General features: G+C 36.4%; 2 protein-coding genes across 2 annotated transcripts; both read left to right on the plus strand.

Moving 5' to 3' along the window:
* The first annotated feature begins 6137 nt into the window (after window positions 1-6137).
* On the plus strand, window positions 6138-9080 carry LOC114825159 (receptor-like protein EIX2). The gene has a single exon (XM_029103543.2). It carries the CDS (start codon window positions 6138-6140, stop codon window positions 9078-9080), a length of 2943 nt encoding a protein of 980 aa, XP_028959376.2.
* Window positions 9081-16041: 6961 nt separating this feature from the next.
* LOC103435504 (receptor-like protein EIX2) lies at window positions 16042-19312 on the plus strand. The gene has a single exon (XM_070822664.1). The coding sequence runs from the start codon at window positions 16074-16076 to the stop codon at window positions 19014-19016; it is 2943 nt and encodes a 980-aa protein (XP_070678765.1). The 5' UTR covers window positions 16042-16073; the 3' UTR covers window positions 19017-19312.
* The last annotated feature ends 8269 nt before the right edge of the window (window positions 19313-27581 follow it).

The raw sequence follows: 27581 nt of genomic DNA on the forward strand, positions 1-27581 counted from the left end.
AATAGAGTGAGATGCGGGGTGGTTTGAGAAGGACCAATAAATATGAGAGTTGAGGAGGGATAATTCCCTATACTTGATACATTGCAGCTTCAAACATCCTACTAGCATGATCATTTGGCATAGAATCTGTAGAGGATCAAATGGGAAGGAACATGAATGTCCAATATCAAGAGCATGTTAATTTTACACTACAATAATCAAACCACATAAAAATTTATGGTAAGTTGGGATTAACGATGGGTAAGTAGCTCAATCACAGATTCTCACATTTTCCAGATTCTGGATGTGGATGTGCAAGTCTCACATTTTTAAACGTAGAGATTAGTTACACAAAATATTATTATTGCATAGTCTGGCAACGCAAATTTGTAACCATGCGGATTATTGAAGTTATTGTTTATTGGGTGTTGCAATGTCACATTAAGCATGTCCTAGATAGGGCACCCCGCTCGTTATGGGCTCGTTTAGTACACATAATTGAATTGAAATAAATAACATACTAAATCAAAGGTACGTCGAAAGGAGAAAATATAAAATTATGACCACCTAGATGATCGAAGATGGATTACTCATGAAATTTTTTTATCCATTTTGTAACGACCCGTCCCCAAATTTTATGGTTTTTATAATTGTAAAACGTGAAATTATGAAAATGCCCTTTGAGGTAAAAACATTGACTTTTATTGACTATCTTGTCATTTCATGTAAGATCCATTTTCTTAACATATCCTTGTAGCACTTGTCGCTACGAACGAGTGGGCGCGAGTGGAATTGAATTTGGAGTTTAAACGAAGATTTTACGGGACTCGGAACGATAAGGGTATTTTGGTAATTTTGCAATTAAAATGTATTTCCCTATTAGGGACCACTGGGATGGTGACACATGGCAAAATTGTCCCCATTTTTGGGGTGTTCCTTTTCCTCTCCCGGGATCTCTCTCCCATATTTTTCTGTCACCCTTTCTCTCCCCCAAGCACACCCATATACCCCCTTACTCCTATTCTCTCCAAGCAACACCCACCACCATTTTCACCATCTACCATCTCCAGCGAGCACAGCCGAATCACCTACTTGCTCTAGGCCTCGCAACAAGTCACCCACAACCATGATGTTCCCTTAACAGCCATTTATCTCTCATTCACTCTGCAAACACAGAGACAGCACCACCACCACCACCTAACCTCTTGAACTCCGGCGAGTTCTCCACGATTATGGCCAAGGTGGGCCTCAAGTATGTTCTACATCTTATACATTCGTCTTCGTGGTTCGATTTTGAGTATGCTTGTGTGTTTTGGAAGGGTGTTAGGATATAAAATAGCTCAGGGAAACTAATTCCCAGATTCGGGTGAAGTCCGAAGGTTTGCAAACCTTTTCCAGCCAACTCCGGCCACGACTCATGTTCCACTTAGGTATATTTCTATCTCATACCTCTTGAACTTCATTTTGGCTTTTGAATCTTTGAATTTGGTTGAGAAATAAGTTTGTTATGGCCATTTAAAGTTTTCCGGCCACTTCCCTGCGATTCCGGCCTTCTCCTTCATTGGCTTCGGCGACCCGTGAATTTTATCAGGTCAGACCCGACCCACAGCCTAATAGCCAACCCAACCCAATCAGATCCAACTAAGCCTAATCCACTAACTCGGCCCAAACCTTGGGCCTATGTAACCCAAGCCCTAAACTGGATCTAAACCTAATAGCCTAGGCCCAGTCCTACACCCGACCCAATCCGGCTATCCACGGCGGTGCCGCCAACTTTTCTGGCAAACCAACTCGAAGCGTAGCTGCGCTTGCGGTGGTGCGTGGTCTTCCAAGTCAGTGCGACGGCGAGTAGGGGAACCCGAGGTCCCTCTTTAGGTTTTTTGACGTGCTGGATCCGAATTCGCTATCTGTTTTCCCTAATTCTGTCGTTTTAGTAGAGTTTTATTAAATGTCCTCTCTTTGTGTTTAGGTGTCGTCGGTTGGAAATGACATCATCCTCGCTAGTTTGAGCGGATTACGGGCGATGGAATATTGTGAGTGGACCCCTTCTAAACTTGCATGTTTTTTATAAAATATTAGGCTTGCATGCATTGCACATTTCATGAATAGAGCATGATTTATAATATGTTTTTTTTTTTTTTATGGATTTCTATATTTATGATTTACGGAGAAATTATGATTTATTTAAATTGCTTTTACGAGATATTTACGACTTATTGAATTTACGTTTTACGAAAGGTTATAAATTATTAGATTTTTGTATATGGAATTCTATGGATTTGCGGATACGATTGATCTATGAACATGAATTATTATGGATTGATGGGATAAGGCTTTGAGCTTTTGAGCTTCGGATTTGAGATGAGATTTTGAGATATGTTTTCGGTACTTATCTAGTGGGTTATCATACAATACATCCACACAACGCTGGTATTTAGACATCTATGGCCATAGGACACAGTTGAGGATATCTACGTATATAGTTCTTCTCTGGCGTAAGCCAGAGCTGTACAGCTTCACCTTCGGGTGATAAGGCCTACCATGTTTCTTCACTAGCGTAACCCAGTGTCGTACAACTTTACCTTCAGGTGATGGGCCATGGTTTCTTCACTAGCGTAACCCAGTGTCGTACAGCTTCACCTCTGGTGATGGTTATGCCTTCGGGCCATTATGATACCCCTAGTGAGTATAGTATTGATGAGATTTACAGATTTGCCTTCGGACGACAATAACACCATTATTGAGCATCGTTTTATATGTACATGTTTTATGAACGTTTTCATGGCATGTAGAGTTTTCAGAAAACTACTATGTAGTACTATGTATGTGTTTTCAAAAGAGGGGGTTAGTATATTCAGAAATAAAATGGTTTTCTTATTATTAGTATTATTATAAACTTGGTCCACTCATCTTTTTTGTTTTGCGCCCCCTTCAGGATTTAGATTCGAGGCACACGATCCCGACGTCAGGGCACTTTCGCTTAGGCACCTTCGAGTCTCCTCTGTGTAGGATCCATTCCTCGGTTTGTACCTTTCTATGATAATTCCTTCACATTATTCTTGATTAGTTGTATGCTCTAAACACGATTCTATATTGGTGTAACTCTTTCTAATGACATATTTCATTAGTATGCATGTTTAAAAATGGCTTGGTCACCCTCAGGTGTCGGCCAGCACGTGCCAATCCTCGTATTTAGGGATATCGGGGTTGGGGCGTGTCAATTTCAATAAATGGTAGTATTAAAAATGATGAAATTATTCATATCTAAACCTTTTCTAATCCCTTCCAAATACAAAATCATTCACTTTCATCTTCAATTTCAATATACCTTGAGGAAAGGGATCCTATCCGGATCCTTTCATTCTAATCCACTAACTCCAGGGATCCGGGCCATTGAAATTTGATCAAACGGCTAAAGTTATTATAATTTTTAAAGTGAGCCCCTGTTTGTAGCCGTTGGATCAAATTTCAATGGCCTAGATCCTTAGACTTGGTGGATTAGGAGGAAAGGATTCGAAGATGATCCCTTTCTATACTTTGAAACTTATGAGTTCTGCATTCCAATCCAACCATGTGTGTCAAATGAACCTATGGATGAGTCGAAAATCTCACCTATAGGCCTAAACTTTTTCGGAATACAATTACCAAAATGCAAGGTTCTTCTAACTAGAAGTTTTTTGAGTTATGGTTGAAATTTTTTTATTTTAGTTTTTTCCAACGAAAGTCCTAACAGCTTATAGGCTCTAAAGTGACATATTGTGATATGTTACACGATGTATGACATGCACCCCTTATCACCGCCTCTACTATCATTGTTATGTCTGCAGCCCAACAACCACACTGCTTTATATTGGCACCATCACAACCATTGCCCTCGCTACCATTGTCGTCATCACCACTCACACTATCATGTCCATTTTTGCAATTATACACAACTACATCATTTTTACATTAAATTTACCAAACGCTTTTACATTGTTTTTCATACTCACAACACTTTTAAATATACAATTTATCAACGCTCAACTACATTATTTTGTAACTGATTATTGTTAAAGCATAGCAGAAACAGTTTTTTTTTTTTTTTTTTTTTTTTTTTTTTAAAGCACATCAGAAGCAATTTTTAAAAAAGCACAACAAAAGCAGTTTTTTTTCTTTTTCTGTCCATGCGTTAATTTTACATTGGTAAATTTTATTTATAATCATCATTTATGTAGCATAAACAGTGCATTTAAGTAATCAATTTCTATATCCTCTTATCTTCTTTTGTGTAATTTTATATTCACAGATTTTGTTTGATATAAATATGAGAGACTTTGGATGCGATCCCTAACTATCAAACTTGTTTTACTGAAACCTTGTTGTGATTTAGTTTTTTATCGACATCCAAGACATTAATGTAATAATGTTTTTTTTATGTAGGTTGTTATATTTTTTAAATTAAGAATTGAATTTTAGTTGTTTATATTAATAAGATTTTAAATAAAACCTATAATTTGTGGGATACATTCTTGTACACACACACATATATATGGATACATTCTCAAATCAAAACTTGTACCACCACCAAAAAAAAAATGAGGCTTAATAACATTAGTAAATTTCTTCGATTAAACTTGACATGGATACATTTTCAAATCAATAAAAAAGAATGTACCCGTATAAGTTAAAAAAAAATAGATTAGAAAAAAATTGAATGGATTTTATATACAAATAAAATAGGTACATTTTATATTAAAAAAAAGGTACATTTAAGATTTAAAAAATTGAAAAATTATATGAATGTTTTTTATTAAAAAAAATTGAAACTCTTTTTATAAAAATTTAATGGGTAGAAACTTATTCTCTCTTTTTTTTTCTTTTTTTTTGAAAATGTTTTGAATTGGAATTAATTAGGAGTTTAATAAAGGTGTGAGTACAAAATCCTAAATCAATGACTAGTTTTCATTTAAAAAAATTATGTAACTTACATGTAAATTCATTAATAAATTAAGGTTAGAGACTTTTATCAAAATCTGAAAATTAATAAGGTATCAGTCAGTGAACATTAGTAATTAGTGACATGATACTAATTTTTCCTATAAATATGTATGAACTAAGTTTATATGTGGTAGAATAAGGGCACTTAAAGTAAGGGAAAAAGAAGACAATTAGAGTGGTATCAACCAAGGGATGCTATAGTTTCCAAATGGCAGGTTTTGAAAGCAAGCCAAAAAGACTTCATTTGCCATCGCATGTGTAAAACACATACACATGCCCGTGGTTCAAATACAACTGTGAAAAATAAAATGGAACTTTGTACATCTGTTCTAGTCATGGTTGTGGTTATATATAATTTGTTGTCTCCTAAATGAGATTCTTTATGGACTCTCTCCCCCTCCCTCTCCTCTCTTTCAATCCCCCTTCATCAATCATGATTTATGAATTTCCACGGCTAGCCATATGGATTTTCCACCAAAGACTAATTGGTGTGCCAAGATTTCCAAGGCTGGCTATCTTATTCATGGATTCATTATCATCTACTCCTACACGGCTTCATTAGAATTCGGACATTCCATAGAAAAATATCAGTATCTCTCATTAGTGAGCAACAAATAAGAAAGTGACTGGTGTGACAATGATGATTTTTGAATGTTAATAACAATTCCAATATTTAGAAGAAGAAAAAGTATCTAATGAATTATGAGTTCAATACATCCTGTTTGGCAGAAAGACGGATATTCCTTACTCATTATCAAACAATCACTTATTCACAAACCTCCTGTAGGGCTAATAGTTTTCATTTCTCATCTCATGGAAAACCCATGTATTCCTTGCTCATTATCAGACAATCACTTATTCACAAACCTCTTGTGGGGCTAATAATAGTTTTCATTTCCCATCTCATGGAAAACCCATTTGTAAATAACGACACAACAGTCCTATTCAGTTTGAGACTCACAGCATGTGTGATGTGGACGATGGACTTGTAAAAGGGTTATGAACGCCCGCCATTCAGTTCAGTTACGCTTTTTACTTTTCTCTATAAGACGAATGTCGTTTTCAACTCCCCGGCCTACATCTATGATCTATTCCTATAAATTTCGGTGTCGCGCTAATTTAGAGCTAAACATCATCACTAGCAGAGCAAAGCAAAGAAAAGAAAATTGTGTGTGATAATGGATAGCCACTATCACCTCAGTATTGCTCGCTATTTACTTATATTGCTTTTGGTCTTTTCCTACATGCAGACTACTACCAAACTCTGTTTCTGTTTGGACGGTGATGAACTTTCAAGCAGTCTGAAAACAAATTCATGCATCGACGAAGAAAGACAATCGCTTCTCATCTTTAAGCAACATCTTGTTGATCCTTCTGGTAGGCTTTCCTCTTGGGTGGGCCATGATTGCTGTCAATGGGAAGGTATTTCATGCAACAACAACACTGGTCATGTCGTGAAGATGGACCTCCGGAATCCATATCTGTATTCCATTTCTGATGACCAGTGGGAGTACGAAGCTTATGAAAAGTCTCTCTTGGGAGGTAAGATAAATGCTTCACTGTTGGGCTTGAAACATTTAAATTACCTGGACCTAAGCAAGAATTTTTTTCATAGCAGTCAAATTCCTAAGTTCTTTGGGGAGCTTAAAAGTTTGCAATATCTCAATCTCTCCTTTGCATCGTTTGGAGGAGAGATTCCCCTTTCTCTTGGTAACCTGTCAAGCCTTAATTTTCTTGACCTTGGGTGGAATCAACTCTCATCTTCAAAAAATTTGAATTGGCTTTCTCACCTCTCTTCTCTAGAATACCTTAATCTCAATTACATTAACCTTAGCAGCACTGGAGTCAGTTGGGCGTATGATATTTCGATGCTTCCTTCATTGTTAGAGTTACACTTGTCTTCGTGCCAAATTGAAAGCATTCCACTCTCATTGCAGGGAATTAACTTGACATCACTTTTTAATCTTACCAGCCTCATAACTCTTGATCTATCCGGGAATAATTTCAATGGTCCTTTTCCAAATGAACTTGCATGTCTCAAATCTCTGGAATACCTTGATTTATCTAAAACAGGCTTAAAAGGTCAAGTTCCCAAAGTCTTTGGAAATTTGTGCAAGCTAAAGGTCTTGAGTCTTTCTGGAAACAAAATTGATGGGAGGGTTGGAGACTTTTTGAGGAGTTTCTCAAATTGTTCAAATAACCCATTAGAGTCATTAGATTTGTCTAACTGTGAGCTGGAAAGCCAAATGCCGGCCTCCTTAGGAATATTAAAAAGCTTGCAGTATCTCAACCTTTGTGGAAACTATTTGTGGGGCTCAATTCCAGATTCCATCGGAAACTTGTCATCCTTGGAAACATTGGACATCTCTAATAATAAGATGAATGGCTCCATTCCAGATTCCATTGGAAACTTGTCATCTTTGAAAACTTTGGACCTCTCTTTTAATAAGATGGAAGGCTCTATTCCACAAAGTATGGGACAACTCACTCATCTAGTTTCTCTGCGTCTATATGGTAATTTATGGGAAGGCATTCTAACAGAAGCCCATTTCATAAACCTTACCAAATTACAAGATCTGCAAGTAGGAAACAAAGACCGACCCATGTCCCTCATTTTCAACGCGGCTTATGATTGGATTCCTCCTTTCAAGCTCCACACAATTGAGATCATAAACTGTCAAGTAAGTCCCGGTTTTTGGGTATGGCTTCAAGCTCAAACTAAACTGTCTTCTGTTATTCTTCGTGGTAATGGAATGTCGGATTCCATTCCAGAGGAATGGTTGTTGCAGATATCTTCCCAACTCATCCAACTAGATTTGTCTTACAACCAATTTTGTGGAAACCTTCCATCACATTTGAAATTTCCAAATATAAATTCTATTGATTTGAGTCATAATCAATTGGAGGGCCCACTCCCACTTTGGTGGTCCACTAATGTCTTTTCTCTTGATCTTGAAAGCAATTTTTTTTCCGGACCAATTCCCTCCAATATTAACCAAATGATGCCCAATTTGAAAACTCTGTATCTTTCTGAGAATCATTTGAATGGCACTATTCCTCCCGGTGTTTGCAATATGGAGCAATTGAAAATCTTGTCCCTGAGGAGCAATCAATTTTCTGGGGAATTCCTTCGTGCATGGAGTGTGGAGAGCAATATGGTGTTTCTAGATGTTGGTTACAACAATCTCTCTGGTAATATTCCTAGTTCATTGGGGGTATTAAGTTCAATTCGAATATTAAAGCTCAACAACAACAATTTTGGCGGTGAAATACCCGATTCCTTGCAGAATTGTTCTAGTTTGGAGAGTATGGATCTTGGGGACAACAAGTTAACTGGCAACATACCTCTATGGATAGGAGGATCAAATTCATCCATGTGGTGTATGCTACGATTACGGTCCAACCATTTCAGTGGACATATTTCCCCACAATTGTGCAATCTTCACCACCTTCATATCCTTGACCTCAGTCACAACAACCTTTCAGGTACTATTCCCATGTGTTTAAATAATTGGACTTCACTGGTGGACGATTCCAATACAAACTCTACAGGTTATATTGAGCAAGCCACACTAACACTAAAAGGAAGCGAACTTGTGTACAACAAGACTCTGATGTTGGTAAAGAGCATTGATCTTTCATCAAATAATTTACAAGGTGAAATCCCTCAAGAAATAAGCAGCCTCATTTTATTGGGTACGTTGAACTTGTCAAAGAATCAATTGACTGGAAGGATCCCCTCCAAGATTGGAAACTTACATTTGCTTGAAACTCTTGATCTCTCACACAACCACCTTTCAGGTCAAATTCCTCAAAGCTTGTCATCTTTGACCTCTTTGTCCCACTTGAATTTGTCTTGCAACAACTTGTCTGGAAGAATTCCTTCTGGAAACCAACTTCAAACGCTCAATTTTTCGTCCATTTATATGGACAATCCATTGCTATGTGGTGCTCCTCTCTCAACTAAGTGCCCTGAAGATGACAATTTTACTACTAAGGATGCAAAAGACAAGAATGAAGATGGTGACAATGATAAATTGTGGTTCTCTGTCAGCGTGGTACTTGGCTTCATCGTAGGCTTTTGGAGCGTTTGCGGCATATTGATCTCAAAGACATCATAGAGGTATGCCTGTTTTCATTTCTTCGACAACATCAAAAATAAGGCAGTACTAGCAATTGTATTGAAAGTGGCTCGGTTCTGAATAATGTTTTTAGAAGTTTGATTGTACTATGTAAATGTGATGTTTTTTCTTTCTACTTTGGGTTTTTGATACTTGCAACTTATGTATTGAATAAAAGAATTCTAGCTTTCAATTATGTCTTAATCTGCAACTAATAAAAAATTCTAGTTTGTAATCAATCGCATAATACCAGATACATGCGACGGTTGTGTATTCAATGTTGCACTTTAACAAAATAACACTTTGTTCATAAAGTAGATAAGCGCACGTATGTATTCTCTTCTTTTACACTTGCAGAGAAAATGTAGCTTAAATTATACTGGAAAGGGAAAATACAACCTTAATCAAGTATTCCACGCGATGTCTCATCCTTGTATGTATGAACCCCTCTAAACACTGCAAAAGAATATGCACAAAATGAGATTGAGATCAAACATGTCAAATGAAGAAATGCATATATATTAATCAGTGAAGACATAGTACACTTCCAAGCTGCACTCACAGTCATAAGTTATAGAAGGACAGAACAAAAAATTGTGCAGGACAAGGACTAACAGCATGAAAAAGTTGGTCCAACATTACTTCTAAATGAAGTTCAGAAAAACTGAACGACAAGCTGTAAACAAGAGTAAATCAGAAAGAGCAAAAACATATACAACAAAGAAAAAAAATCTTACTTCCTCATGCACATAAGTACCAACTTTATACAATTTTCAGATCATACCATATCCAGTCATCTATAGAAAGTAATTTGACATATTTTGTTCAGGTGATGAGGACAAAAGATGGAAGTAACAAGTTTAGGTGAAAAAGGTTACACCTTAACATGGTAACTAACATTGCAAGTGACCCTTTACCATAGTGGTGGAAGGGTGTTGAACTCTTACATGACGGAGTAGGTTCAAATCTTATCGGTCGCTAATCTAACATCTAATATAACAAAATCTATCGTTTAACCAAAAAAAAAAAAAAAAAAAACATGGTAACTAACATTAGCATGGTGTTCGGTTTTATCAATGAATTAGTTTAGAATATTGCTAGTATCAGAAATAAGTAAAAATAAACAAAAATCCCACATATAAATCATCCTCAATTGCATTGCAAAATGCCTCTTTCTTCTCTCTTCCAATCCCTTTCATCAGTTATGATTTATTTTCCACATATAACGATCTCATCCAAGCATCATTATCATCTACTCCTACGCGGATTCACCAGAATTCGAAAAATTACGAAGAAAATGTCTTGTAATCCCCATTAGTGAAAGCCAAATAAGACAGTCTAGTCCCCCTCCCCACTTGCACTTTCCCTGCAATTTCATGGTGTGACAGCGTTGGCATTTGGCATTTGATTTCATTTTTTTCTAGTCAGGACGTGTTTCAAACACAATAATACATCATGGAAAGTTATATACTTTGAGTATTCCAAACACAATAATACATCATGGAAAGTTATATACTTTGAGTATTCCAAACCCAATAAATACATCTTGGAAAGTTATATACTTTGAGTATTCCAAACACAATAATACATCATGGAAAGTTATATACTTTGAGTATTCCAAACCCAATAATACATCGTGGAACGTTCTCCTAATCTCAATTACAATTCGACCAGCCAAACATATATTCATACCAAAATCATACCAATAAAGTCATACACCCTTCCGTTATTGCTTCAACTACGTAAGTAAAAAACTTGATCCTAGTTGATTATTTTTTGTAACCCACAACTTACCGTTGGACTGAACTTTTACGCAAGGAGGAATGACTCTCTGCGAGTAAAGAACTTGACTACCTCATTGGGCAGCAGTCTTGCAAGTTGCAAACCTGTGAATTACAATCTTAGTAACCTGCCAAGTCCAAATTTTCTTGATCTCGGGTTGAATTATGACTTATCTTTTAGAAACTTGAATTGGCTTTCTCACCTCTCTTCCCTGTAATATATTAATCTCAATTCCGTTGACCTTCGCAATCAGTTGGCCATATAATATTAACATGCTTCCTTCGTTATTAGAGTTACATTTATCTTTTTGCCAAATTGAAAGCCTTCCAGTCTCACTACAGAGGATTAAATTGACATCACTTTTGATCCTTGATATGTTGCATAATGGTATTCAATTTCTCAGTTGGTTTTTAATCTTACCACCCTCATAACGCTTGATCTGTCCGGGAATAATTTCAATGGTCCTTTTCCAAGTGAATTTTCAAACTTCAAATCTCTGAAATACCTTGATTTATCTTCTATGGGCCTAAAAGGTCACAATCCCAAGGGCATTGGAAATTTATGCAAGCTAAAGTTCTTAAGTCTTACACAAAACTATTTGTGGGGCTCAATTCCATAATCCATTGGAAAATTGTCATCCTTAAAAACATTTGACGTGTCTCACAACCAATTTCATGAAAACTTTCCATCCCATTTGAAATTTCCAAATTTAAAGACTATTGAATTAAGTAATAATCAGTTGGAGGAACCACTTCGACTTTGGTGGTCCAGTAATGTCTCTTCCCTTGATTTTGAAAGCAATTTATTTTTCGGACCTTTTCCTTGGAATATTGACCAGATGATGCCCAATTTGATAGATTTGTATATTTCTGAGAATCATTTGAATGACACTATTCTTCCTTTTATCTGCAACATGCAACACTTGGGATTCTTGCCTCTAAGGAGAAATTAATTTTCTGGAGAATTTTATCATGCATAGAGTGTGGGGATCTATATGTTGTTTGTAGATGTTGGTCACAACAATCTCTCTAGTAATATTTCTAGTTCATTGGGGTATTAAGTTCACTGCAAGAATTAAAGCTAAAAAACAACAATTTTGGTAGTGAGATTCCTGCTCCCTCATAAAATTGTTCTAGTTTGTTGAGTATTGATCTTGAAGACAACAATTTATTTGGAAAAACACCTTTATGGATAGGAGATCAAATGAATCCATGTTGTATATACTATGATTACAGTCCAACTATTTTAGTGGACATATTTCCTAGCAACTGCGCAATCTTCAGAGCCTTTATATCCTCGACCTTAGTCACAATAGCCTTTCAGGTACTATTCCCATATGTTTACGTAATTTGACTTCATTGGTCAGTGATTCAAATACATACTCTACTGATTATCTTGAGCAAGCCACACTGACACCAAAACGAGAAGAATTTGTGTGCAACACGACTCTAGATCTTGTAAAGAGCATTGATCTTTCATCAAAGTATTTACGAGGTGAAATCCTTGAAGAAATAAGTAGCCTGATTCTATTGGCACTTGAATTTGTGTATGAATCAATTGACTGGAAAGATCCCTTCCAAGGTCAGAAACTTGCGTTGTCTCAAAACTGTCGGTCTCTCACACCACCTCTCGAGATAGATTCCTCAAAGCTTGTCATTTAAAATCTCTTTGTTCCACTTGAACCTATTTTACAACAACTTGTCCGGAAGAAATTATTCTGGAAATCAGCTTTAAACGTTCAATGTTTCATCTCGTTATATGGAAAGTTCAACGCAATGTGGCGTTCCCCTCTCAACTAAGTGCCATGGAGCTGATGATAGGATTAAAAGCACACCACAAGTAGCACACAAATGTCCTATTGATTTTCCTTGTTAACACTAGATTTGTCAATTGTAGCATATGAAAATAAAGGTCTTTCCCGCAGAAGATTGTTTTATCTATCTACTTAAAATGTCACAAAAACTGGGCTGTTGTCCCTACTGACCAGCCACCGAAAAATAATTATTAGACCAACTTACACTTATCTAAAGTCTATGAAATTTTATAAGAACACACTAGACACACAGAGCTACACTCACACAAATTTTTGGGATTTTTGGAGTTGATTTGCTATTTAAATTAAATCGAACAAAAATAGGACAGAAACAAATTTTAAGTAGTTCACAAATTAAGAAAAACGAGTTAGGGGAATTGCTATCCACCACCAAATAATCATGCAAACATGTTATGTTTCATTCAAATTCCTTTTATTTCCGGATGAAGATTCTCTCAACCTATTACTCTTTCTTAAGTAGTATGTTAAGAGAATGACGTTTTCAACTTAACTTAGTCTCTAGCATGCAATCTAAAATGGCATGTTCATAGATTTAACAAGTAGAAATCATTAAGAACGAAAAGAGTTTGAGTCATCACAAGGCATCGTAAGTACTGGCGCTGTCTTACTTATCCTAGAAATTGGTTCACATGTTAATCGCAATTAACAAGTACTACTCTAGAACATATGTAGGTCCTCATTCGACAAGGGCAGACACACACATATTCATAGCATTAGAATCCTAGATATGCTTACTAAGTATGCATCCGTAGAAAACACATAAATAATTCATCAATGGGACAAGTAGTGAACCAATTTTCATCCATTCATAAAAGTAATTCAACTAAATGTCATAACAAACTTGCAATCATATTCGGGGCTTCAAAACAGCCTCTAACTACTAAAAATTTAGTTACACATTATTATCAAATAAAACCAAAAGAAAAACATGGGTTTGAGAAGATAAAACTAAAAGAAACGAGTCTCCCCTTCTCTCCTTCCTTCCTCAATCCTGCTGCCTTCTTCCTCGTCTAACTTCTTGCTGCCTTGCTTTCTTCTCTCCCATTTTCGTCAGCTGCACCTTTCCATTTTTTTTCTTTTTTTTTCTATCTTTTTTCTTCCCCTTTTCGTCACTGCAACCTGCAACCTTTTTGTTATGCTTGCTGCCCCAGTTTTTTCTCCATAACTCACCCACGTGAGAAGAAATGGTAAAACAATTGTAACTCTTTGGGTAGCCTTTATGCCCATTACTCCCACTTAATTCTCATCTTTATTTCCATTTCCTCTGATATTTGGATAGGTGTCAGCTGACTTGTTCTTGGCTGCATCAGTTTTGGCTGCTAGATTTATTGGATTTATTGTTTTCTTGTCAGTTACAAAATGCTCAGCCTCTTGGGAACCTTTCAGTGTTAAAATGACCATAACTTCTTCTAGAAACATGATATTAACAATCCGTGAAATGCTCCAGAAAATAGACATCCATAGCTTTCCAAGAATATAAGGCACATTCTCTAATTCATTCTAAGCTGTCCACAACTTGCTTCCAAAATCAGCTGACCTGCACAGGCAGTTTTGACGAATTTGTTACTTAAAATCCCACTTGTGCTATTTTTCTTTTCTTTGCTTGACAAATCCCACAAAACACAAAAACAAAGTAAATAGCTCAAAAATATAAGGAACTAACTAAAGAAAAGACAAATACTATAGACTTTTATCTTAATAAGATTTTAAATAAAACCTATAATTTGTGAGATTAAAAATAATAAAAGATAAATTATACCCTATGTATCTTGTACACACACACACACACATACACACATATATGGATATATTCTCAAATCAAAACTTGTACCACCACAAAAAAAAAAAAAAAAAAGAATGAGGCTTAATAACATTAGTAAATTTCTTCAATTAAACTTGACATGGATACATTTTCAAATTAACAAAAAAAGAATGTACCCGTATAAGTTAAAAAAAACATATTAGAAAAAAATTGAATGAATTTTATATTAAAAAAGGGGTACATTTAAGATTTAAAAAATTGAAAAATTATATGAATGTTTTTTATTAAAAAAAATTGAAACTCTTTTTATAAAAATTTAATGGGTAGAAACTTATTCTCTCTCTCTCTTTTTTTTTAAATGTTTTGAATTGAAATTAATTAGGAGTTTAATAAAGGTGTGAGTATTAAAATCCTAAATCAATGACTAATTTTCATTTAAAAAATTATGTAACTTACATGTAAATTCATTAATAAATTAAGGTTAGAGACTTTTATCAAAATCTGAAAATTAATAAGGTATCAGTCAGTGAACATTAGTAATTAGTGACATGATACTAATTTTTCCTATAAATATGTATGAACTAAGTTTATATGTGGTAGAATAAGGGCACTTAAAGTAAGGAAAAAAGAAGACAATTAGAGTGGTATCAACCAAGGCATGCTATAGTTTCCAAATGGCAGGTTTTGAAAGCAATCCAAAAAGACTTTATTTGCCATCGTATGTGTAAAACACAAACACAAGCCCGTGGTTCAAATACAACTGTGAAAAATAAAATGGAACTTTGTACATCTGTTCTAGTCATGGTTGTGGTAATATATAATTTGTTGTCTCCTAAATGAGACTCTTTATGGACTCTCTCCCCCTCCCTCTCCTCTCTTTCAATCCCCCTTCATCAATCATGATTTATGAATTTCCACGGCTAGCCATATGGATTTTCCACCAAAGACTAATTGGTGTGCCAAGATTTCCAAGGCTAGCTATCTTATTCATGGATTCATTATCATCTACTCCTTCACGGCTTCATTAGAATTCGGACATTCCATAGAAAAATATCAGTATCTCTCATCAGTGAGCGACAAATAAGAAAGTGACTGGTGTGACAATGATGATTTTTGAATGTTAATAACAATTCCAATATTTAGAAGAAAAAAAAGTATCTAATGAATTATGAGTTCAATACATCCTGTTTGGCAGAAAGACGGATATTCCTTACTCATTATCAAACAATCACTTATTCACAAACCTCCTATAGGGCTAATAGTTTTCATTTCCCATCTCATGGAAAACCCATATATTCCTTGCTCATTATCAGACAATCACTTATTCACAAACCGCTTGTGGGGCTAATAATAGTTTTCATTTCCCATCTCATGGAAAACCCATTTGTAAATAACGACACAACAGTCCTATTAGGCGATGGACTTGTAAAAGGGTTGTGAACGCCCGCCATTCAGTTCAGTTACGCTTTTTACTTTTCTCTATAAGACGAATGTCGTTTTCAACTCCCCGGCCTACATCTATGATCTATTCCTATAAATTTCGGTATCGCGCTAATTTAGAGCTAAACATCATCACCAGCAGAGCAAAGCAAACAAAAGAAAATTGTGTGTGATAATGGATAGCCACTATCACCTCAGTATTGCTCGCTATTTACTTATACTTCTTTTGATCTCTTCCTACATGCAGACTACTACCAAACTCTGTTTCTGTTTGGACGGTGATGAACTTTCAAGCAGTGTGAAAACAAATTCATGCATCGACGAAGAAAGACAATCGCTTCTCATCTTTAAGCAACATCTTGTTGATCCTTCTGGTAGGCTTTCCTCTTGGGTGGGCCATGATTGCTGTCAATGGGAAGGTATTTCATGCAACAACAACACTGGTCATGTCGTGAAGATGGACCTCCGGAATCCATATCCGTATTCCATTTCTGATGACCAGTGGGAGTACGAAGCTTATGAAAAGTCTCTCTTGGGAGGTAAGATAAATGCTTCTCTGTTGGGCTTGAAACATTTAAATTACCTGGACCTAAGCAAGAATTTTTTTCATAGCAGTCAAATTCCTAAGTTCTTTGGGGAGCTTAAAAGTTTGCAATATCTCAATCTCTCCTTTGCGTCATTTGGAGGAGAGATTCCCCTTTCTCTTGGTAACCTGTCAAGCCTTAATTTTCTTGACCTTGGGTGGAATCAACTCTCATCTTCAAAAAATTTGAATTGGCTTTCTCACCTCTCTTCTCTAGAATACCTTAATCTCAATTACATTAACCTTAGCAGCACTGGAGTCAGTTGGGCGTATGATATTTCGATGCTTCCTTCATTGTTAGAGTTACACTTGTCTTCGTGCCAAATTGAAAGCATTCCACTCTCATTGCAGGGAATTAACTTGACATCACTTTTTAATCTTACCAGCCTCATAACTCTTGATCTATCCGGGAATAATTTCAATGGGCCTTTTCCAAATGAACTTGCATGTCTCAAATCTCTGGAATACCTTGATTTATCTAAAACAGGCTTAAAAGGTCAAGTTCCCAAAGTCTTTGGAAATTTTTGCAAGCTAAAGGTCTTGAGTCTTTCTGGAAACAAAATTGATGGGAGGGTTGGAGACTTTTTGAGGAGTTTCTCAAATTGTTCAAATAACCCATTAGAGTCATTAGATTTGTCTAACTGTGAGCTGGAAAGCCAAATGCCGGCCTCCTTAGGAATATTAAAAAGCTTGCAGTATCTCAACCTTTGTGGAAACTATTTGTGGGGCTCAATTCCAGATTCCATCGGAAACTTGTCATCCTTGGAAACATTGGACATCTCTAATAATAAGATGAATGGCTCCATTCCAGATTCCATTGGAAACTTGTCATCTTTGAAAACTTTGGACCTCTCTTTTAATAAGATGGAAGGCTCTATTCCACAAAGTATGGGACAACTCACTCATCTAGTTTCTCTGCGTCTATATGGTAATTTATGGGAAGGCATTCTAACAGAAGCCCATTTCATAAACCTTACCAAATTACAAGATCTGCAAGTAGGAAACAAAGACCGACCCATGTCCCTCATTTTCAACGTGGCTTATGATTGGATTCCTCCTTTCAAGCTCCACACAATTGAGATCATAAACTGTCAAGTAAGTCCCGGTTTTTGGGTATGGCTTCAAGCTCAAACTAAACTGTCTTCTGTTATTCTTCGTGGTAATGGAATGTCGGATTCCATTCCAGAGGAATGGTTGTTGCAGATATCTTCCCAACTCATCCAACTAGATTTGTCTTACAACCAATTTTGTGGAAACCTTCCATCACATTTGAAATTTCCAAATATAAATTCTATTGATTTGAGTCATAATCAATTGGAGGGCCCACTCCCACTTTGGTGGTCCACTAATGTCTTTTCTCTTGATCTTGAAAGCAATTTTTTTTCCGGACCAATTCCCTCCAATATTAACCAAATGATGCCTAATTTGAAAACTCTGTATCTTTCTGAGAATCATTTGAATGGCACTATTCCTCCCGGTGTTTGCAATATGGAGCAATTGAAAATCTTGTCCCTGAGGAGCAATCAATTTTCTGGGGAATTCCTTCGTGCATGGAGTGTGGAGAGCAATATGATGTTTCTAGATGTTGGTTACAACAATCTCTCTGGTAATATTCCTAGTTCATTGGGGGTATTAAGTTCACTTCGAATATTAAAGCTCAACAACAACAATTTTGGCGGTGAAATACCCGATTCCTTGCAGAATTGTTCTAGTTTGGAGAGTATGGATCTTGGGGACAACAAGTTAACTGGCAACATACCTCTATGGATAGGAGGATCAAATTCATCCATGTGGTGTATGCTACGATTACGGTCCAACTATTTCAGTGGACATATTTCCCCACAATTGTGCAATCTTCACCACCTTCATATCCTTGACCTCAGTCACAACAACCTTTCAGGTACTATTCCCATGTGTTTAAATAATTGGACTTCACTGGTGGACGATTCCAATACAAACTCTACAGGTTATATTGAGCAAGCCACACTAACACTAAAAGGAAGCGAACTTGTGTACAACAAGACTCTGATGTTGGTAAAGAGCATTGATCTTTCATCAAATAATTTACAAGGTGAAATCCCTCAAGAAATAAGCAGCCTCATTTTATTGGGTACGTTGAACTTGTCAAAGAATCAATTGACTGGAAGGATCCCCTCCAAGATTGGAAACTTACATTTGCTTGAAACTCTTGATCTCTCACACAACCACCTTTCAGGTCAAATTCCTCAAAGCTTGTCATCTTTGACCTCTTTGTCCCACTTGAATTTGTCTTGCAACAACTTGTCTAGAAGAATTCCTTCTGGAAACCAACTTCAAACGCTCAATTTTTCGTCCATTTATATGGACAATCCATTGCTATGTGGTGCTCCTCTCTCAACTAAGTGCCCTGAAGATGACAATTTTACTACTAAGGATGCAAAAGACAAAAATGAAGATGGTGACAATGATAAATTGTGGTTCTCTGTCAGCGTGGTACTTGGCTTCATCGTAGGCTTTTGGAGCGTTTGCGGCATATTGATCTCAAAGACATCATAGAGGTATGCCTGTTTTCATTTCTTCGACAACATCAAAAATAAGGCAGTACTAGCAATTGTATTGAAAGTGGCTCGGTTCTGAATAATGTTTTTAGAAGTTTGATTGTACTATGTAAATGTGATGTTTTTTCTTTCTACTTTGGGTTTTTGATACTTGCAACTTATGTATTGAATAAAAGAATTCTAGCTTTCAATTATGTATTAATCTGCAACTAATAAAAAATTCTAGTTTGTAATCAATCGCATAATACCAGATATATGCGACGGTTGTGTATTCAATGTTGCACTTTAACAAAATAACACTTTGTTCATAAAGTAGATAAGCGCACGTATGTATTCTCTTCTTTTACACTTGCAGAGAAAATGTAGCTTAAATTATACTGGAAAGGGAAAATACAACCTTAATCAAGTATTCCACGCGATGTCTCATCCTTGTATGTATGAAACCCTCTAAACACTGCAAAAGAATATGCACAAAATGAGATTGAGATCAAACATGTCAAATGAAGAAATGCATATATATTAATCAGTGAAGACATAGTACACTTCCAAGCTGCACTCACAGTCATAAGTTATAGACGGACAGAACAAAAAATTGTGCAGGACAAGGACTAACAGCATGAAAAAGTTGGTTCAACATTACTTCTAAATGAAGTTCAGAAAAACTGAACGACAAGCTGTAAACAAGAGTAAATCAGAAAGAGCAAAAACATACACAACAAAGAAAAAAAATCTTACTTCCTCATGCACATAAGTACCAACTTTATACAATTTTCAGATCATACCATATCCAGTCATCTATAGAAAGTAATTTGACATAGTTTGTTCAGGTGATGAGGACAAAAGATGGAAGTAACAAGTTTAGGTGAAAAAGGTTACACCTTAACATGGTAACTAACATTGCAAGTGACCCTTTACCATAGTGGTGGAAGGGTGTTGAACTCTTACATGACGGCGTAGGTTCAAATCTCATCGGTCGCTAATCTAACATCTAATATAACAAAATCTATCGTTTAACTAAAAAAAAAAAAAAAAAAAAAAACATGGTAACTAACATTAGCATGGTGTTCGGTTTTATCAATGAATTAGTTTAGAATATTGCTAGTATCAGAAATAAGTAAAAATAAACAAAAATCCCACATATAAATCATCCTCAATTGCATTGCAAAATGCCTCTTTCTTCTCTCTTCCAATCCCTTTCATCAGTTATGATTTATTTTCCACATATAGCGATCTCATCCAAGCATCATTATCATCTACTCCTACGCGGATTCACCAGAATTCGAAAAATTCCGAAGAAAATGTCTTGTAATCCCCATTAGTGAAAGCCAAATAAGACAGTCTAGTCCCCCTCCCCACTTGCACTTTCCCTGCAATTTCATGGTGTGACAGCGTTGGCATTTGGCATTTGATTTCATTTTTTTCTAGTCAGGACGTGTTTCAAACACAATAATACATCATGGAAAGTTATATACTTTGAGTATTCCAAACACAATAATACATCATGGAAAGTTATATACTTTGAGTATTCCAAACCCAATAAATACATCATGGAAAGTTATATACTTTGAGTATTCCAAACACAATAATACATCATGGAAAGTTATATACTTTGAGTATTCCAAACCCAATAATACATCGTGGAACGTTCTCCTAATCTCAATTACAATTCGACCAGCCAAACATATATTCATACCAAAATCATCAGTATATACAACCAATAAAGTCATACACCCTTCCATTATTGCTTCAACTACGTAAGTAAAAAACTTGATCCTAGTTGATTATTTTTTGTAACCCACAACTTACCGTTGGACTGAACTTTTACGCAAGGAGGAATGACTCTTTGCGAGTTGTTTGCACTCAAAATATACCCATTTTTACTTATTTGGGTAATTTGGGTAAAATATGGCATTTGGAGGATTAATGAGCAAGAAGACTAATTTTGAAGATATTTAGCTATCAAGTGGAGGGGTTTGACACTATAATATTGTTTCTCCCATTTGTTTGAGTGGTGGAGGTTTGTCAAGCCTTTGTTTAATCAACAAATTGCATGCTTGCAAAAGGGTTGGAAGGCAACATACGGATATGGATGCAGAGAACATGTGAAAGAAGCCAACTTGCTTCTTTTAAAGGTTAGTTTATTACAAGTGGGAAGACATGTGGTGAAAGTATGTGGTGGAAATGCAAGTGCCCCTTTTAATATTATTTCTCCATGCAAGTTGGCAAGTGAAATACAAACTGCCCAAGTTTCTTTCGGGCAGATGCAATGTCCTCAGCAGGGGGGTTTCTTCCAGACCTCTATATAAAGGAGCACAAGCACAAGGATTAGAGACACTCAAAATAACCAATCAAAACTCTACTCAAATTAGCTCATCAGCTTCCTTGTAGACATTTATTTTTAGCCAAGCATCCTTTGCTTTTCTTGTTTATTAGCTCTGCTACTCACTTGTAGTATCGATCTTATTTGTAGCTTTTATGTACAACCTTCTTTTAGTCATTTAATCTACAAGCAATCTGCAATATTAGTCACTTTCCTCTGTCATTTATATTTCCAAGCAACATTATCATTCACATATTGTTCTATCTCTCTATATAAGTAAAGTCCTTATTTTTAAGGCAAACAAAGAACCTTAATTTGAGTAACTCCCACTCAATGGCACAATCTCTTGGTTTGAAGTCAAACTCAGGTGCAACCTCAATCATTCAAATCCCGTCTACTAGCAGCATCTAGTAGTGGCACGCCCGCACCCCACCAATCTCGTATGTGAGCAAATTCCCGGCATGCCCGCAAGGCCCATGGCGGATTTAGGGAGCAAACATATTTTGGCACGCTCGGTGGGATACTTATATGAAGTTAGATCATGAACAATCCTTATGTTCATGATTTTTCTGCTTTTTCGGAGTATGAGGAGGATGGCGGTGTTGAAGAACGCCCAAACTATGGCTATCACATAGAGCCAACTTATGAGTTGCCAACTTATGGGTACATGGCTAAAGAATACTCAAGGCCCATGGAATATGATTGTCGGCCAACTAATGGCCATCAAATAAATAATAATCTTGAAGATTGGCCAACTTATGGCTATGATGAAGGTTATTATTCTTTTGAAGACAATCACCCTTTTGAATACTATGATAGGCCAACCAATGGCTTTGAGTATCAAAAGGCTTCCAATGAGTACATAGAGCCAATATATGAAATGCCAACTCATGATCATCCAGATGAAAAGCTCTGCAGAGAGGATGTGGGCAAATTAGAGAAGGTGTCCAAACTCCATATGGCAAGCATCGAATATGGTGAAGAGGTGACTAAGTGTTTTAGAAAGGTGGAGGAAAGCTATACAACTTTTGGAGAAACTTTGAGAAAGTTGATAGATCAAATGTGTCAAATCCCCTCTACAAAGCACACTCACCCTACTACAACCAAGGAAGAACAAATCATACACGTTGATGAAGGCCAAACAATGGCCCCACCCAATGAAAAATCTATGAAAATAGATATGGTTGTAGAAGACCAAGCCGACATATCGAAACCGATAACGGCTAAGATGGAGCTTGTGGCTATTGTAGGCCAAACACCGACGCTCGGGGGGCTCGAACTCACACCTCATGTGGAGCCCGAAGAAGAAGAAAAAAGCTCATACACTCCTCCCCGCCAACACAAGCATGTCATCCAAACTGAGATCTCAAGGAGGACAAAGCTTGGGGTCAAACATGAATGGCCATCTCCTATGGTTCCCAAGCTACATGGCATGGCCAGTTTAAATGATGGATATGATCTCTCTACAGTCAATTTTAAAAAGAGCAAAAGATTTGAGTGTTAAGAGATATCTGGGCAATCAAGGGGTTTGACCAATAAGCCCAAGTTGTTGTTTCCTCTTTTGCTCGAAGTAGGTTTCCTGATCCTTTCTTTTCTTTGCTTTCTCTCATTTCTCCTTTCTTTCTTCTTTCCTTTTCTCTCTTTTTGCCTTCTTGTCTAAAAAGACCTTTCTTTTGTTTACTTACTTTTTGATTTCAAAAAAAGAACAAAACACCAAAAACAAAAGAAAAGCTAAAAAGAAAAATAAAAAAATGTGTACCCTTTTTCTCATATTTTGCCCGAAGGGGGTATAGTTCATGTTTCTATTAAAGACTTTCTTTTTGGTGTGGTTTGCCCGAAAGGGCTGTCTCTATCTCTCCCCTTTTCTTTATTATTTATTATTTTTCTTTTTTCAAGCTATACTTTACCCAAACGGGCTTCATGGTATTTTACTATATAATATTATCCATGTATGATTTGAAAGCATTTAGCTCGTATGGGCTGTGTGTGTGTGTGTCTCTCTCTCTCTCTCTATATATATATATATATATATATAATATAATAGTATTCTTTTACGTTGCCCGAAAGGGGTTTTGTTCTTGTTGTTTTTGTTGCCTGTTATCTTCCGTTTTATTTACCCTTTCTTCCTTTTTCCAACTTGCTTGTCAAAGGCCTAGCTTTCTTTCTTTTTATTTGTCTCTTTCCTCTTTCCAGTTGCCCGAACTGAGTTATGTGATGAATATAAAAAAAAAAAAAAAAAAAAAAAAACAGAAAATATAAAGAGTTAGCCAGTTTGTGAGTAGCCATTTTTACCCTTCTTTCCACTTTTCTGTCATCCAATGGGTGTATTTAGCCCGAACCCAAAAGTTGAAATTAGAAAACCATCCAGTGGCTATACCCAAATTCATGGAGTGAGGAGTTTCATAAAAAGCCGAAACTATGGCTTTCCTGCAGAAAAGCATGTCATCTGTTTCTCAATGGCTATTGTAAGAAAGCATGGGGTTATCTTACCCGACTGATGGTGCCCGATGGAACCATAACCATGCCTGATGGAACTAACGTCTTCCCTGCTCACCACCAACAGACTCTGCATGTCTCCCCAACTCTCACCAGCTCCTACAACCAAGGGTCGGGCTACTTCGACGACTACCATTGGAGGCTACAGTTAGAGCTTTTGATGTGGCTACTATTAATCACTGGAGACTAGTTTTCATGGGTGAGAAAATAGAAAAATGGAGCTGCATCTAAATGTGAAATTCGAAAGCTGGAGGAAGATGATAGAAAATTATGTTGTTGTGGCCCGACGGAACGACAATTTTGCCCGAAGGACATGATATCTTCTCCACTACAATTGATTTAGATATTGTCAATCAAATGTGGGGCCCCACATTCGATCTGGCAAACATGAAGTGTTCTTGTTACATACTGCGCTGGTTGCTCTGTTTCCTGCACACCCTCTTTGTTATGGTAGAAAGGTAGAAAGGGGTAGAAAGGTCCTCGTCAGCCAAGAGGATGATGAAATTGGCTTTGCTGTTTGGAGCTTCTGCTTTGAGAGACATCTCTTCACTTCTCCTAATTCCAAAGATGCAAAGTTTAGGAACGAAGAAGGATTGTTCTCTCTCTCTTTTTTCTTTTTCTTTTTTATCTCTTTTGTCCCCTCTTTTACCCGAAAGAGGGACTTCTTCTCTCTTTCTTTTTGTTTTTTTTATTATTATTTCTCTTTCTTTCTTTTTCTTTCTCCTTGTCTCCTTGTCTCTCTCTTTCTTCCATTTTGCCCATTAGGGCTCTCTATATATCTATATTATACTACTTGAAAGGAGACAAGTACTTACTCTCTTTATATATTTGGAATATATTATATTATAGAAAAAGAGTTAAAAAAGAGAATCTGGGCACTTTGCCCGAAAGGGCTCTATATATATATATTATACTTGCCCGAATGGGCCTTCTACCTATATTTGTATATGTATTATATTATTATATTATATTACATATGAAAAGAGGCAAAAAGAAAAAGAACAATAAAAATAATAGTTGCCCAAGTTTATTTTTCTCTTATCCCTCTTTTCTAGTTTGCCCGACTTTGGGCATTTGTCCAGTTTATTATCTATGTAATCAGTGAGGTTGCTCCCATGTTTTTTGGTATCCACAAGAAGGAATACAAGCCAGACATAAACATTCTTTCCAATGCTAGTTGCACTACCAATTGCCTTGCTGCTCTTGCCAAAGTTTATCAACGACAGAATGACCAAAGAGGTAGACGTGCCTCTTCCTTCGACATCAATCCTGGCAACATTGGAGTCGTAAGTTTCACAAACTTTGCTCAAATTTGTAAAACTTGGGGGGCACTGTTTGCACTCAAAATATACCCATTTTACTTATTTGGGCAATTTGGGTAAAATATGGCATTTGAAGGATTAATGAGCAAGAAGACTAATTTTGAAGATATTTAGCTATCAAGTGGAGGGGTTTGACACTATAATATTGTTTCTCCCATTTGTTTGAGTGGTGGAGGTTTGTCAAGCCTTTGTTTAATCAACAAATTGCATGCTTGCAAAAGGGTTGGAAGGCAACATACGGATGTGGATGCAGAGAACATGTGAAAGAAGCCAACTTGCTTCTTTTAAATGTTAGTTTATTACAAGTGGGAAGACATGTGATGAAAGCATGTGGTGGAAATGCAAGTTCCCCTTTTAATATTATTTCTCCATGCAAGTTGGCAAGTGAAATACAAACTGTCCAAGTTTGTTTCGGGCAGATGCAATGTCCTCAGCAGGGTTTTCTTCCAGACCTCTATATAAAGGAGCACAAGCACAAGGATTAGAGACACTAAAAACAACCAATCAAAACTCTACTCAAATTAGCTCATCAGCTTCCTTGTAGACATTTATTTTTAGCCAAGCATCCTTTGCTTTTCTTGTTTATTAGCTCTGCTACTCACTTGTAGTATCGATCTTATTTGTAGCTTTTATGTACAACCCTCTTTCAGTCATTTAATCTACAAGCAATCTGCAATATTAGTCATTTTCCTCTATCATTTATATTTCCAAGCAACCTTGTCATTCACATATTGTTCTGTCTCTCCATATAAGTAAAGTCCTTATTTTTAAGGCAAACAAAAAACCTTAATTTGAGTAACTCCCACTCAATGGCACAATCTCTTGGTTCGAAGTCAAACTCAGGTGCAACCTCAATTATTCAAATCCCATCTACTAGCGGTATCTAGTAGTGGCATGCCTGCACCCCACCAATCTCGTATGTGAGCAAATCCCCGGCATGCTCGCAAGGCCCATGACGGATTTAAGGAGCAAACACGAGTAAACAACTTGACTACCTCATTGGGCAGCAGTCTTGCAAGTTGCAAACCTGTAAATTACAATCTTAGTAACCTGCCAAGTCCAAATTTTCTTGATCTCGGGTTGAATTATGACTTATCTTTTAGAAACTTGAATTGGCTTTCTCACCTCTCTTCCCTGTAATATATTAATCTCAATTCCGTTGACCTTCGCAATCAGTTGGCCATATAATATTAACATGCTTCCTTCGTCATTAGAGTTACATTTATCTTTTTGCCAAATTGAAAGCCTTCCAGTCTCACTACAGAGGATTAAATTGACATCACTTTTGATCCTTGATATGTTGCAGAATGGTATTCAATTTCTCAGTTGGTTTTTAATCTTACCAGCCTCATAACGCTTGATTTGTCCGGGAATAATTTCAATGGTCCTTTTCCAAGTGAATTTTCAAACTTCAAATCTCAGAAATACCTTGATTTATCTTCTACGGGCCTAAAAGGTCACAATCCCAAGGGCATTGGAAATTTATGCAAGCTAAAGTTCTTAAGTCTTACACAAAACTATTTGTGGGGCTCAATTCCATAATCCATTGGAAAATTGTCATCCTTAAAAACATTTGACATGTCTCACAACCAATTTTGTGAAAACTTTCCATCCCATTTGAAATTTCCAAATTTAAAGTCTATTGAATTAAGTGATAATCAGTTGGAGGAACCACTTCAACTTTGGTGGTCCAGTAATGTCTCTTCCCTTGATTTTGAAAGCAATTTATTTTTCGGACCTTTTCCTTGGAATATTGACCAGATGATGCCCAATTTGATAGATTTGTATCTTTCTGAGAATCATTTGAATGACATTATTCTTCCTTTTATCTGCAACATGCAACACTTGGGATTTTTGCCTCTAAGGAGCAATTAATTTTCTGGAGAATTTTATCATGCATGGAGTGTGGGGATCTATATGTTGTTTGTAGATGTTGGTCACAACAATCTCTCTAGTCATATTTCCAGTTCATTTGGGGTATTAAGTTCACTACAAGAATTAAAGCTAAACAACAACAATTTTGGTAGTGAGATTCCTGCTTCCTCGTAAAATTGTTCTAGTTCAACGTATTGATCTTGAAGACAATTTATTTGGGAAAACACCTTTATGGATAGGAGGATCAAATGAATCTATGTTGTATATACTATGATTACAGTCCAACTACTTTAGTGGACATATTTCCCGGCAACTGCACAATCTTTGGAGCCTTTATATCCTCGACCTTAGTCACAACAGCCTTTCAAGTACTATTCCCTTATGTTTAAGTAATTTGACTTCGTTGGTTAGTGATTCAAATACGTACTCTACTGATTATCTTGAGCAAGCCACACTGACACCAAAACGAGAAGAACTTGTGTACAACACGACTCTAGATCTTGTAAAGAGCATTGATCTTTCATCAAAGTATTTACAAGGTGAAATCCCT

Source organism: Malus domestica, chromosome 05 (genome assembly GCF_042453785.1).
Source record: "Malus domestica chromosome 05, GDT2T_hap1".
Taxonomy (NCBI): Eukaryota; Viridiplantae; Streptophyta; class Magnoliopsida; order Rosales; family Rosaceae; genus Malus; species Malus domestica.